Source organism: Trichoplusia ni, chromosome 22 (genome assembly GCF_003590095.1).
Source record: "Trichoplusia ni isolate ovarian cell line Hi5 chromosome 22, tn1, whole genome shotgun sequence".
Lineage (NCBI taxonomy): Eukaryota > Metazoa > Arthropoda > Insecta > Lepidoptera > Noctuidae > Trichoplusia > Trichoplusia ni.
The window spans coordinates 5217431-5232479 of record NC_039499.1 but is presented as its reverse complement, the minus strand read 5'-3'; the positions used below and the strand labels follow the sequence as shown (position 1 = coordinate 5232479).

The 15049-nt window shown below is 44.5% G+C and overlaps 1 protein-coding gene across 4 annotated transcripts; it reads right to left on the bottom strand.

The window, feature by feature from the left end:
* Window positions 1–43: 43 nt before the first annotated feature.
* LOC113504633 (dnaJ homolog subfamily C member 16) lies at window positions 44–14746 on the bottom strand. 4 transcript variants are annotated; one of them, XM_026887042.1, is made up of 15 exons: window positions 14161–14746; window positions 13680–13856; window positions 12540–12629; window positions 11896–12176; window positions 11492–11672; window positions 10867–11068; window positions 10160–10394; window positions 9690–9955; window positions 9517–9578; window positions 7070–9370; window positions 6544–6684; window positions 5873–5974; window positions 5173–5374; window positions 4560–4695; window positions 44–4301 (listed from the first exon to the last, which is right to left on the bottom strand). In XM_026887042.1, exons 1-15 carry the CDS (start codon window positions 14334–14336, stop codon window positions 4201–4203), a joined length of 4653 nt encoding a protein of 1550 aa, XP_026742843.1. In that variant the 5' UTR covers window positions 14337–14746; the 3' UTR covers window positions 44–4200. The 4 variants fall into 4 exon arrangements, with proteins under 4 accessions (XP_026742843.1, XP_026742846.1, XP_026742845.1 ...); XM_026887045.1 differs by lacking the exon at window positions 7070–9370 and having other exon boundaries at window positions 9406–9578; XM_026887044.1 differs by lacking the exons at window positions 44–4301; window positions 4560–4695; window positions 5173–5374 and having other exon boundaries at window positions 5888–5974; window positions 6924–9370.
* Window positions 14747–15049: the final 303 nt, after the last annotated feature.

The window sequence follows — 15049 nt, the reverse complement described above, 5'->3', positions numbered from 1 at the left end:
ATTGGAGAAAGAGAATTTGGTGTAGTTAAATAAAACACGATAATAAAGAACAATATTTAATAATGTATTGTACAAATCGATACTGGAATTAAGATAAAGGATAGATTTAGTGTATCTTAACAATAAAAATAATTTAAATACAATCATAATTATATTTTAGTATGAATAGACAAGCTTTACCAACAACCCATATACAGACACCAACGCGGTGATAATTATAACTAGAAGACATGGCAACAAAGGTTAAACAGCACATTTATACAATTCATTTGGGGGGATAGGTCAGCTGCGGTTAAATATACGTAACATATTACGTTGTTTCCTAAAATATCCATATCCGTTCATATATGCAGGAACCCAACCATCACATCTTTAATTAGATTTGCGGATGTGGAAGGAAATTTTAATGTACGGTTTCTTTACTAACTAATAGATAAAGAAATGTCACATCCCTATCCAAATATTTCCGTGTTGCTTTCTCTGTGCAATTTGCACAATATAATAAAATATTAAAACTTTCCAAGAAAGATAATTCAGTTTATAAACAAAATACGCAATTAACAAGTGCAACCATAACAGCAAACATTAATGTAAAATGAATACTAATTGAACAACGATTATAAAAGTTTTGAAATATAATAACTAGAGCGCGCTTACCACAAGATCTGAAGCTGGATGACAGCTGTTGCCAAAGCAAGACGAAGCTATGCGTAGTGTATCGCACTGTCTTGCTTCAACAATAGTAATCGAGGTACTTCAAGACCTTGTATTAGAGGCACGCAAGCAACTTCTACAGGTCAAGGATCTCGAAATAGAACATTATGTAGGTAATCGTGCGCGTTATGAAGTTAAACAATGCACATACATATTTGAGATGACCCTTATCTGTACATTCTCGGGTCCGTCCCCACCAAGAAAGGTTAAACAGATACAATATAAACATTCACGTAATGATACAATTCCAAGATTTATACAAATTTGTCTTTTTATTTATCTAACTCATTTTGTAAAAAAAATGCAATTTATTGTAACCATACACACGGATATATAACACAATATGATTCGCCTTAAATCTATATGAATAAAAGAAAGTCGTGTTAGTTACAAATTTTATAACTCCAGAACGGCTGAACTTATTTGACTGATATTGTTGGGGAGGTAGCTTACAACCAGGGGAAGGACATAGGATACTTTTGATAGCATGAGGGTGGTGCCAGGAGAGTAGGTAGCAGTAGATTATAAAGGCAGAGTACCAGGAGAGCAGATAGTAATAGAACATGTGGGCAGTACTAAGGAGAGCAGGTGATAATAGAACATGATGGTAGTAAGTACCATGAAAGTACGTAAGTATGAGGGTGATACCAGGGTAGCAGGTAGTAGTAGTTCATGAGGTGGTTTAAATCGAAATCATAAACAAAGAAAGTATGAATAAATATCATGGGGATAGTCATGGGGATGCTCCACAGGTTCAGGTAGGCAGATGTATATGAAGGTGGATTGAATCTTGTAGAAGAGATGTGATGATTATTTTTAATTAGTTACATAAACGAAATACTAACTGTACAGCCATAGTCACAATGCAATAAGTTAATTTTTTTGAGACTGGCAACAGGCAAAACATTTAAACTGGCAAGAAAGAAGATAACATTTCACTAACAACAACTGTAGACAATAATTATAGTTAATTAATTTAACCGACAATTAAAACTTGTGACATGCAATATATCATTCCGATTTGAACACACGATTGTAAAGACTTATATAATAAAACACTCGTTCCCGATCACGACAGCATACACACCAACTAAGGCGACAACTATTATATTTAGCTAAATTATAAAATAACATTTGGTAATACATTTGACTAGTATGTTGTTCGGGACAACCGACTCCACTCAGGAACAATAAACATGATTGTTAATCGAAATAATTTAACAACTTTAATACTATTTGAATACTAATTCAGCGATTTGTCTAGCAATTCCGACCTTTGTGGTACATTCACCGAGCCTTATATATAAAAAGAGAGCATTATTATTGTAATGTCGGTCGAGTGACATTTATTTATGAACGAAAGTGAATAAACGTCATTTGCTTTATAAATAATTACACACAAAGTTATTGTATTGAGATTACAGTACTGACAAAATCAATATTAAAATGTTGAATCATTTTAGTAAAAAACTCGGCAAAGGCAATGAAAACTCTTTCTCCAGCATATTCTGTGTACTCTAGCACTTCACAGGCAGTATTACGAAGCTCAATCAAATGGCACTAGGTAGAATGTATAAAGATTTAAAAATGTGTAAAGTAGTTATTACATATCGCGATAGATATCAATCTCTATTGCTATAGAATCTGCTACAAAATATAGATCAAAAAATTCTGGCACATTGTTTGTTTGTACTTTCATCACATATATTGGTCGTTATTGATGGTTAGTGTATGAGTCTGAAGCTTTTACATGCATTTTATGTGTTTGTATGTAAGCTTTCCAAATAAATAATAACAATTGTACTTCGAATTCGAATAAGAGATTGAGCATAGTTATTTTCCAATTTCGATTGCTATGAAATTCATCATCTCCTCAGTATCTAACTGTCCTTTGCCACGCCATGAAAAGTGATTGCGTTATTGATGCGATAGAAAAGGAATCTACTTGGTCTATGGCAATAGACATCGATGTCCATCACGACATGTAGTGTTTACCATCTAAGTGGTGCGGTGACGTAATACTGTCCTTATTATTGTATCGTACTATAACACTAGTTATTGTGATATCGTGAAGACAAACTGCTAATTTACAGCTAATTTATTTATATAAAAGTGTGAATATTTTATTAATTTCCATTTTTTTTCTGGACAGATGCCAGTGTAAATGGTAATATATTTTGTTAGTATGAGCAAATTACTTTGTTATAGTGTATTTGTTGACAACGTAGGAATAGTCGTATCATAGATATATGATCATTTGAAGTATATAAACAAACCATTCACACTGATTTCTGCTGTTTGATAAACATCTGAGCTACAATTTAGCTAACACCTATCGAAGGAGAGTCAGTTCGCCTAATTACTCGACATAGGCACTAATACAATTTGGCCTAATGTTCCGGACACGATTCGGTTGAAACCAACATTTTTCAATCAGACACTTTAGTTTTTACTGCTGTATAGACTTTAACATAATAAATCTAGTACACAGTTGCTTTGTATACGTTTCACTCTTACTGGTTAAGGGAAAAATTACTGCGTTCTGTTCTATTAAAAACAAACTAAGCCAAAGTAAATAGAATTTACCCCATTTCCGTTTAAGGCATGTCTGTATCATGATTATCACAAGTTCAGCATCGAGGCACTTTATATTATTGAGCACAAGCCCAAGCTTGCAGAGAAACGTCCTCCAGATTCCTTAATCTAGAAACTGAGAAGTTTTCAACCGAACTGCGTTCAGAAACATGGTTTACATTTGTTCGTACGACATTATCGATCGAAGCTATCGTCTTACCGTACTCAGCCACACAGACTCACGTTCCGAGAAAGCGCGACCAACCGTCCAATAAGTAAAGAAATATGCAATTGTATCAGAGCTCCAAACATTGGTCCGAACATTGTACCTAGCTTTCTTTTACCCCAACCCTTGTTGGGCCAATGTTTGTAGCCAGCTTAATTGGTCTCATGACTTCGGGTTACGAATTGGAACTGGCAGCGGGTACCAGCGCTAAGGCATACCTTTACGAATAACTAACATACTTATTAATAACTACGGTCGAAAAACGACAATAACCGGGCAGTATATTTTCTTAACAACGAGAAAAAAATCGAGAACTCATTTTAATAAAAATAAATATGTTTGAACTCTCTATAGTGTTTTGGCGTAACTAGATATACCAATCATAAATAAAGTTTTAAACACTTATTGTGTTTGTTTTAGTAAGACAGAATACACAATTATCACTAGCTTTATTTAAGAAGCAAACTAGCGTTCTATACTTGTATTCCAATATGGCGGACATGAAATCTCAAATAAACACACATAAACATGACATGTGTTATTGACACGTATACTTTTTAATTCAATGTTAGTCATGCAAAGGTCTGTGTCTGTACAGCCCGTGTTTTTTTAATATGCCTAGTTACGCCAAGGTAAGAGTGGAGAGAGTAAACAAAGGTGAGTGCTCACAGCGGTTGGCGCCGCGCTCACTTGGTGGTCATGTCCGGCCAGTAGTTGATGTAGTATCGGTGGGTGCTGCCCTCGAACAGCCGGTCCAACCAGTTCTCCAGCCCGTCCAGAAGATTCTCTGCGGGCGGGATGCAGTTTATTTTATACATTAGAATTTTTATGTTTATTTCAGATGAACTTTTTCCTTTTATAACTGTTTTTTTATACCAGTAACCACGACACGTTTTTTAAGGAATCTGAGGCAAAATTTGATTGAAGATAATCCTGAAGCGACACTGTAAAGCTGATGGATTTTGAGGTGAACATATAAAGCTGAGGGTAATTTCCTTTTAAACAATTATGAACCGTACACATACAGTTTTAAAGTCTGTATTACCTTGCATGAGCACGGGCGGGTCGAGCGCGTCGTCGTTGTCGGAGGAGTCAGGCTCGGTGTGGAACCCGATGAAGGCGCCCGCTTCGGGGTCGCGCGCGCCGCTCTCGCCCAGGGACCGCGTCATGCGCGACATGCGCTGCCATAGACAATATTAACCATTTAGCGACTGCCTATCTGACTTCCTCAACCCAGTTAACATGATATCAGTTAGCCAGGATTGGTTATCAGACTTTCTAGCTTTTGACTACCCGTATCGACGGTCAAACATGTGTACATAATAGCCAGGACCTACAACTTGACGTGCCTACCAAAACATGGGTGAACTCGTTATGACATAGATGGTCACCATCTATGGGCCGATCGTATCAAGTGTAACTGTGATCGGACGACTTTTTTGTTTTATTTCAGCTACAAGTTCTTCGGTAATCAAATTCAATTCAATGCATTAGAATTATAGGAATTCTTAAAAATAATCTAGTCTAATCGCTCAATGGTAATTTGATCGTCACATATGACTTGTTTGGTGTCGTTAGCTCAACGATGTGGTTTTCGTTGTCGCTCAAGTTGAACTGCTTCGGTTGCCATGCATACAAAACTTGCATGTGGTAGTTACCTTGTGCGGCTTGGCGCACTCGGGGTGCTTGGCGTGGTAGATGCAGAAGTACTTGCGGTGCGGGTTGAGCGCCAGCACGGTGCCCACGCAGTTGCGCGCGTTGAGGCGCAGCTCGCCGCCGCCCAGCGACAGCTGCAGCACGCGCCGGAACCACACGATGTTGCGCTCCACGCACAGGTACGCGAACACCAGCGTCTTGTTCCTGGGCGCAACACGTTATATCGCTCAACTATAAATACGACATGAAGCAACCAAGTCGAGTTCCACTCACGACTCAGAGGGCTCCGTACTAATAGACTATAGAAAAATAATTTTCAGAGTAACATATTTTTTTTTGCTACTCAACAACTTCGACCTTTAATTTTAATATTTACTGTTATGCGGCAGCGGCAACTTAAACTCTAAAAAATAACTAAGAAATCTAAATAAGATTTGCATCACACTGGGAAAAGGAAAAATACATCTTCGTTGCGTAAATATCAAATTCTTCGATAACTTATAATAACCCGCCCGGTTAGAAGTATGTAAAACACACGATATAAAGAAACCGATCGGCTACGACGACATCCGAACCGAGCCGAACGCGTGTCGTAAGACGTACGGTCTACAGGGGCGAAGGAGGCTACTTCCACCAATTAATATCGAATTTAAGCACATAGTACATACAAGAAAGTTTATTATTGTCTAAAGGTGTGCTTACTTGCGATAAGGCCACACAATTTTGTGAAACTTGGAGAGAAGCTGCACTCGACTCTGCATGTCCACCAGTAATACGATGGTTCGGCAACCGGGCTTCAATAGTCTAGAAACAATAACACAAGTCACTTTAACAAAACTTGGCTCTTGTGGTGGCTGCGAGTAAGATTATTTGTGCTCATAATCTACAAATAAGTAAAATGTTAATTAAAATCAAGATAAATTTCTTCAAACTAGGCTACAAACAAAGTCAAAGTTACACTGACAGCTCCCCGTATCGCCCACCCTTCACCGCTTCCTACGTGCTCTAGCTGTGAAGAAGAAACGGCGCAACAAGCTCCACATCATAGAAGGTTGTCGCTTTTTTTTTTACAAAAACACATAATGTCGATTAGGTCGTCACACACAACCAAACTGTCTCAACCTCAAGAAAAGTATATGAATTAAAATGACCATAGAAATTAAGAGGTAGGGCGGAAGGTTCCTCGTGATGGTAAGTTCTTTTTTTTTTTGTTAAGGCGGGGGATTCCTCGTGGGCACCCACTCCCTCGGGGGAGGAAAGAGTAGTGTCAGAATTTTACTGACTAAACCTGAACCGACGTGGTACGTCATCCGCGTTTTTGTGTCGGTGTACGTGCAATGCGTTGCAATCCTTCATACATGGTAAGTTCGTACCTAACAAGTCCGTTATACTTCTCGGCCCTCAGCTCATGCAGCCTCAGCTCCGAGCTCGGTTCGTTGTTGTTCTTCTTGACGGCGCCATTCTGCTTCTTCCTTTCTTCTTTTTGTCGCTGCACCGACTCCTCTTCCACGCGTCTGTATGTGAAATGAAAGGTCAATGAGATTTTGTATTTTTGAGCTTTTAGAGCTTTGAAGAACTGAATTTTACTTGGTTGCGATGGAGTTCTCTTTTATTTAACTATTATGTCGCAAAGGGTCAGATATTTGAGGGTATGTACTTGTATATCTTCAAGAAATTAGTTGCACCTGTGGAACCAAAATTGTGACGCGCGCTCCGACCACTCGCACAGCGACAGTACAAGTGTTGTACATACATGAGGTAGGCCATGAGGTATCCGGCGGCGAGCACGAGCGCGACGGTGGCGAGCACGGAGAGCGCGGAGAGCGCGCGCTGCGTGCGCAGCCCCGCCGCCGCGCGCTCCGACCACTCGCACAGCGACAGTACAAGTGTTGTACATACATGAGGTAGGCCATGAGGTATCCGGCGGCGAGCACGAGCGCGACGGTGGCGAGCACGGAGAGCGCGGAGAGCGCGCGCTGCGTGCGCAGCCCCGCCGCCGCGCGCTCCGACCACTCGCACAGCGACAGTACAAGTGTTGTACATACATGAGGTAGGCCATGAGGTATCCGGCGGCGAGCACGAGCGCGACGGTGGCGAGCACGGAGAGCGCGGAGAGCGCGCGCTGCGTGCGCAGCCCCGCCGCCGCGCGCTCCGACCACTCGCACAGCGACAGTACAAGTGTTGTACATACATGAGGTAGGCCATGAGGTATCCGGCGGCGAGCACGAGCGCGACGGTGGCGAGCACGGAGAGCGCGGAGAGCGCGCGCTGCGTGCGCAGCCCCGCCGCCGCGCGCTCCGACCACTCGCACAGCGACAGTACAAGTGTTGTACATACATGAGGTAGGCCATGAGGTATCCGGCGGCGAGCACGAGCGCGACGGTGGCGAGCACGGAGAGCGCGGAGAGCGCGCGCTGCGTGCGCAGCCCCGCCGCCGCGCGCTCCGACCACTCGCACAGCGACAGTACAAGTGTTGTACATACATGAGGTAGGCCATGAGGTATCCGGCGGCGAGCACGAGCGCGACGGTGGCGAGCACGGAGAGCGCGGAGAGCGCGCGCTGCGTGCGCAGCCCCGCCGCCGCGCGCTCCGACCACTCGCACAGCGACAGTACAAGTGTTGTACATACATGAGGTAGGCCATGAGGTATCCGGCGGCGAGCACGAGCGCGACGGTGGCGAGCACGGAGAGCGCGGAGAGCGCGCGCTGCGTGCGCAGCCCCGCCGCCGCGCGCTCCGACCACTCGCACAGCGACAGTACAAGTGTTGTACATACATGAGGTAGGCCATGAGGTATCCGGCGGCGAGCACGAGCGCGACGGTGGCGAGCACGGAGAGCGCGGAGAGCGCGCGCTGCGTGCGCAGCCCCGCCGCCGCGCGCTCCGACCACTCGCACAGCGACAGTACAAGTGTTGTACATACATGAGGTAGGCCATGAGGTATCCGGCGGCGAGCACGAGCGCGACGGTGGCGAGCACGGAGAGCGCGGAGAGCGCGCGCTGCGTGCGCAGCCCCGCCGCCGCGCGCTCCGACCACTCGCACAGCGACAGTACAAGTGTTGTACATACATGAGGTAGGCCATGAGGTATCCGGCGGCGAGCACGAGCGCGACGGTGGCGAGCACGGAGAGCGCGGAGAGCGCGCGCTGCGTGCGCAGCCCCGCCGCCGCGCGCTCCGACCACTCGCACAGCGACAGTACAAGTGTTGTACATACATGAGGTAGGCCATGAGGTATCCGGCGGCGAGCACGAGCGCGACGGTGGCGAGCACGGAGAGCGCGGAGAGCGCGCGCTGCGTGCGCAGCCCCGCCGCCGCGCGCTCCGACCACTCGCACAGCGACAGTACAAGTGTTGTACATACATGAGGTAGGCCATGAGGTATCCGGCGGCGAGCACGAGCGCGACGGTGGCGAGCACGGAGAGCGCGGAGAGCGCGCGCTGCGTGCGCAGCCCCGCCGCCGCGCGCTCCGACCACTCGCACAGCGACAGTACAAGTGTTGTACATACATGAGGTAGGCCATGAGGTATCCGGCGGCGAGCACGAGCGCGACGGTGGCGAGCACGGAGAGCGCGGAGAGCGCGCGCTGCGTGCGCAGCCCCGCCGCCGCGCGCTCCGACCACTCGCACAGCGACAGTACAAGTGTTGTACATACATGAGGTAGGCCATGAGGTATCCGGCGGCGAGCACGAGCGCGACGGTGGCGAGCACGGAGAGCGCGGAGAGCGCGCGCTGCGTGCGCAGCCCCGCCGCCGCGCGCTCCGACCACTCGCACAGCGACAGTACAAGTGTTGTACATACATGAGGTAGGCCATGAGGTATCCGGCGGCGAGCACGAGCGCGACGGTGGCGAGCACGGAGAGCGCGGAGAGCGCGCGCTGCGTGCGCAGCCCCGCCGCCGCGCGCTCCGACCACTCGCACAGCGACAGTACAAGTGTTGTACATACATGAGGTAGGCCATGAGGTATCCGGCGGCGAGCACGAGCGCGACGGTGGCGAGCACGGAGAGCGCGGAGAGCGCGCGCTGCGTGCGCAGCCCCGCCGCCGCGCGCTCCGACCACTCGCACAGCGACAGTACAAGTGTTGTACATACATGAGGTAGGCCATGAGGTATCCGGCGGCGAGCACGAGCGCGACGGTGGCGAGCACGGAGAGCGCGGAGAGCGCGCGCTGCGTGCGCAGCCCCGCCGCCGCGCGCTCCGACCACTCGCACAGCGACAGTACAAGTGTTGTACATACATGAGGTAGGCCATGAGGTATCCGGCGGCGAGCACGAGCGCGACGGTGGCGAGCACGGAGAGCGCGGAGAGCGCGCGCTGCGTGCGCAGCCCCGCCGCCGCGCGCTCCGACCACTCGCACAGCGACAGCACCAGCCGCCACACGCGCCCCAGCGCCGCCTCGTCCAGCAGCTCCTGCACAACACCGACAGTTAGGACTAGACTGCAGCGCGACGTGCTCGAGCGTAGAGTGACACGAACAACACGAGCACGCAACATAATCAAAACAATAAGTTTGTAACGTACCTGTACATGAGCTTCATATGCCATGACCTCTGTGGGCTTGAGCAGTCGCTTGATGAGCTGGTCGAGCGCGCGCTTGGTCTCGTTGAGCCTCTCGTGGTACTTGAGCAGGTCCTCCCGCGCTGCGGGGTCGGCGGGGAACTGCTCGGCGCCGCAGTGCTCGTGCGCGCAGCTGGGCCAGGTCTCGTTGAGCCACTCGTACTGCACGCGCGTGGCCTCGCGACGCCAGATTATCACGATGCGGTGCTCCATCTCAGACACGTCGCTGCCTGTGGGTGAAATATATGATTGCCAACTATGAAATCATAGTGATGTGTATAATTAGTTTAAAAGATAAGCTTCATTTTTCTAAATGTGGCAGTAAAACCCTACTACACTTTCAAAAGTTTTGATCGTAAAGATCTCTTAAACAAGATTTTTTTAAATGTAGATTGTCATTGTTTTAACTCTTATACAATGCTTCGTGATCTTACCGGAGCCGTTGGCGAGCGCGGTGAGGAAGGCGGGCTGCTTGTGCGCGTACAGATAGGCGTAGTGCAGGCGGTCGGGCGGCGCGGCGCGGGCCAGCGCCCGCAGCGCGTCGCGCGCCGCGCCCCCCGCGCCCCCGCGCGCGCCCCCCGCGCCCCCCGCGCCCCCCACCACCAGCACGCAGCACAGCCGCCGCCGCGCCGCGCGCCACTCCACCGGGCACACGCTCTCCAGCACGCTCTGCACAACACAACTTCCTTAATTCAGTAATCATTAAAAAAAAAAAATATTTTGCAGCACATACTCAATTAAACTTTTTTTTGTTATTATTTATCTTACATTGTACAATAGTGTCACAAAATGTTTTTGGAACCTCGTATATCATCTTCTAAGAATATTCGAGTGCTCATGTCCCTATAACTTCGAAACGAGTAATGAAAAACTAGAAGGCAAAAAAAGATAGTAAGGAACACAATATTGCCTAGCATTTACAGTCTATGAGTTATAGCCTGGTGACAATTAGACGAACAGACAGGTTATCTCCGCATCACCGTTTGGTTGACCTCATGCCTCAGGTATTAAGTCTGCCATTGTACATTTTGAATGTATAAAAAGGGTAAATAAATAATTAGGTTCCATTTTTACACTTTTTACTCTCAGATAAGCAATCCTGAAAGTTCATCATCGCATAAAATGTAAGTTATAAGGAGACCTGCGAGGACAGTCGCGGCAGCGTGAGCATCTGGTTGGCCTCGATGAGCTGTCGCAGCGTCTGCGTGGGGATCTCGGTGGTGCTGACGGTGGCGGCGGGCTCGGCGCGGTCCTCCTTCAGCAGCACCATGCTGTCCGTGTGGCGCTGCACCTTGTAGCGCGCCGTCACGTTGCCCGTGTCGCGAGACCGCATGTCGATGAAACTGGGGACGATACATTGTTGTTTTTAGTTCAGAGAGACTGTTTGAAAGGCTTTAAGACGGGCAGAGGGATTACCGTTTTGTGTGAATACTCGCTTATTTAATTTTAGTACGTGGCTAATTGGAAGGAGCTCTTCGATGATAAACTTTGGTCCTAATAAAATATCCACATCCATCTGATTAAGATATTACCAAAAAAACCAATGATAGTTCTGGGACAATAAACACTGGAAAACATACCGTTTTACTTTAGGCACATGCGAAAAAGGTTGGATCTTTTTCTATGGGACATTTTTAATGGTTATCACAAAAATGTATGGCTAAATCAGAATAGAATAAAACCTCTTATAAAAAAAGTACTTTTAAATATTGTTCAAGCAATTTAAAGTAAAGACAAGTAGCGTTAGTGAATTGTATACAACTGACCCAAAGGCGACTCTATCTCTATAGTGGAATGCAGTGATGAGGTATCTGAGGCGGATGGTCTGGCGCTCCTCGAAGATCAGCGCCTTGACCTTGTTGTCCTCGAAGTCGGACACGAAGCCGTCCACGTTGCCGTCGCTGATCGTGCTCACCAGCTTGTACGGGAACTTCCAGCGCATGAACTCTGCACATACCAACACATATTTATATTCCTTGAAGTAGGTAGTATTACCATTTACTAGAATACAATTTTTTCATCCCTAGTTACCAAGAGGTCAATGCTCCATCTCTGCGAGAAAAGGGGCTTTTGATCAGCTGTGGGACATTTACATGCTGTAGTCCTTTCAACATAGGTACTATTTGATTAAAACAAATCACTTCAAAAAAATATATCGCGAATGACTTACCCAAAATTTTCGGCAGCGAAGCCAACCCCTCCTTATAAATATAGACATGTTTGTCCAGCACGAAGGTGAGACACGGGACCCCGTGCACGCCCACCCTGCGCGCCAGGCTGGCCTCGTGGCCGGCGTGGACCGTTGCCATGGTAACGCCGAGCGGCTGTAAGGCCTCCACAAGGCGCCGCCATGACGCGGCCGAACGCACACAGTCAAAGCACCAGTCAGTGTAGAACAAGACTAATGCTGGAGTGTGAATACTCTTCTCGAAAATGTTGTTTTCGAAGTGTCTGAAAATAATTTGTATATCTTAGGGCACGTTCCCGATATGTCAATACGGTCACTTTCGTCTTTACTGTCGCCTCTAGCTGTTCCATAATGATTTTGTTTGTCTTGACAATTGGTCGTCTTTGGTGTCCTATAGGTGGTCATGTGCTTTTGAACATACAAGCTAAGACGCTTTAGACGACACGTTAATCCATCTTCACGACATATTGGGAAAGCTCTTACAGGAGCAGTGCAGAAAATCCGATTAATTTTTAATCTTACGCATTCAATGAATTTTCGATCAAACATCACCTGTTATATTATGTATGTATTATTATTATGTATTATTCCAATAATGTATCGCCTTTAAACTTAAAAATACGTACCGCGCCGTCACTGAAAGTTTGTGGAACAGTGTGATGTCCTGGTCTTGCGTACGGAAATGCGTCCCAAAGAACTCTTCAAATGGGTCGTTACTGGAATAGAAATGGATAAAAAGGCATTGAGAATATGGTTGGCATACAAAACAGTTTCAGTAGTGAAGGTTTCATGGGAAGCAATGGCGCGTGACTGGAATTAGGAATATTTTTGTCATTTTATAAATGTGAATACTAAAATTGTGATTAATGTAACTCATCTGTAACATATAGTTTGTATGCGATTTTCCATGCTCATAATATTGTTATTCAAGAAATTTCCCAACTGGTCAATGAACAAATGACTCATGTTATTGCAAATGGCACAGGAATGCACCCTGACTAATGTTTTTTGAATTCAACAAATACATATGTTTGTATAATCATGTGATTATAATCTTGAAAGCTTTAGTTTACTTTTTTTTACAGTGAATACAGAATGCACCTTTTTGTCTTGTAGATTTTGTTAAGCTTTTGCTGTGTGAAATATTAAATGTAAACTGTATAAGTGAAGAAATATGAAAGAAGCTATGAGCTGTGTGGTCAATCAATCAATCATTTCACAGGTCAAGAATTTGTTTCACCCACAAATGCTTGTTTTGAATCTGGGTGTCTTTTTAAATGCAAATTAAATGTTTGTAAAACCTCTGCAACACAAGGATTTATTTCCTTAGGTAGTCAGAGTATACCCAAGAAATGAAATCTATTTCAATTTAATAATTAAATTTGCAAACAGGACTCAAAAAATATTTGGCCACACATTAGTATGTCTGTAAAGGCCAAGCTCTTAAACCATATTTCAGGCACACAATAAATACACCAATAATTTTAGTTTCAAATTGCAAGTGTCTTTCAAAAACTTGTCACAACTTTTGATTACAAATACATTGAGATTGTCTTGTCCAGCATTCCCGCACTTCTTAGAATAATCATTATTGTACATCATGAGAGTTATGGCACTCAAATAATGTTCAAGAGAAACAATACAATGGTGATCTTATCATACACAAGTCATCGCTTTTCAAACAACCAATAATGGAGATATTAAAACAAAAATGCTGGGTTATGGAGAACATAAAGTAAGTAATTAAAAATCCATTACATTCTTACCTAAATCTTGCATACTGGCTGTAATCATGTCTGGGTTTATATAGATGGTCGTCTTCGTTCGTTATACCATACAAGTCATAAGCCTGCCTTCGTTCCGTGTCAGAGAGCAGTTCATATGCTTGTTTGATTTCCACAAAACGGGTCTCTGCATTCGGATCTTCATTCTTATCCGGATGCCTGCAATAAAATCTTGTTAGAAACTCGGTTTTAACAGATATCATCACTCATATAGTATAATTAAAGTTGTCTTTGTTGATGGCTGGATACTTCATAATCTCATAGCTCACCTTCATTTCTAACTACAGTTAATAGTAAGCATTTAGCTAGTCAATACAAGAATTCCGAGTTCATTAACAACAACATTTTTAAGTAAATAAATAAAACAGACTTTTTTTTACAGTTTGTTCTACATTCTACAGACGAATCGACGATAAATCTTTTTAATTGTCCTTAGTTTACTAGGGCATCAATAAACACTCACCACTCTTTAGCTAATTGCCGATAAGCTTTGCGTATTTCTGGCAGAGTAGCCTTGCGGTGTATACCCAGTATCTTGTATGGGTCACCGATCTTCTGAGCAAGGAGCAGAGGGCACAGAGCGAGCACCAGCACAGCCCACAGCCAGCGCCCTTTCCAACCCTTGCTTTTCCATTGCATATTACCAAATAGATTCTATATCAACCCTTCTGAATAAATCCGCCTTACTCCTCAAGACTGCTCTCATAGTAAAACCTCAAACACGATAACGCAAAGCATGACTGATGTATGTGAATTTAACACGGAAAACTCAAAAACTGTTATCAGTCATTTGTCTTAAAATAGAACGGCTGAAAATTGGTGAAATTCTAAAATCTCACAAAAATTACAAAATGTCAATTGGGCCAAACCATAGTCAACTTGGTTGTTTTTCTGCGCAACTAGCAAAGACAACTCCTTCAAGAAAAATCAGGATCAATAAAACGTAATTCAACATTAATGGTACTGATTTCCTTTTGAAATCATACTATTGGAAAAAAAGTAATGTAAAAGAAAGTGAGACGCCACTATTTTTTTTTTTAAACTGAACTTTGTTTATACTATAATACGATAAAATGAAAATATGTTTATATTGACTAATCTATGACTACCCACAAAATAATGGACCTATTTAATTATACATTATTTATTTATGTCCTTTTTTAGGATTTTGCTATTACTCGGTAAGAGTAATTAACATGTAATAAAGTCTCGTTTGGTCTAAAGTCGCCATATTATTAAGTTTTCTTTAAGTTAAGTCTACTAGTTATAATTTGATAACTATAATATTTCTTTTTTGCGCTTACTCCTTCAGTTTATTAACTCTGTTGAGAGCAAAAAAATACATCTATTCG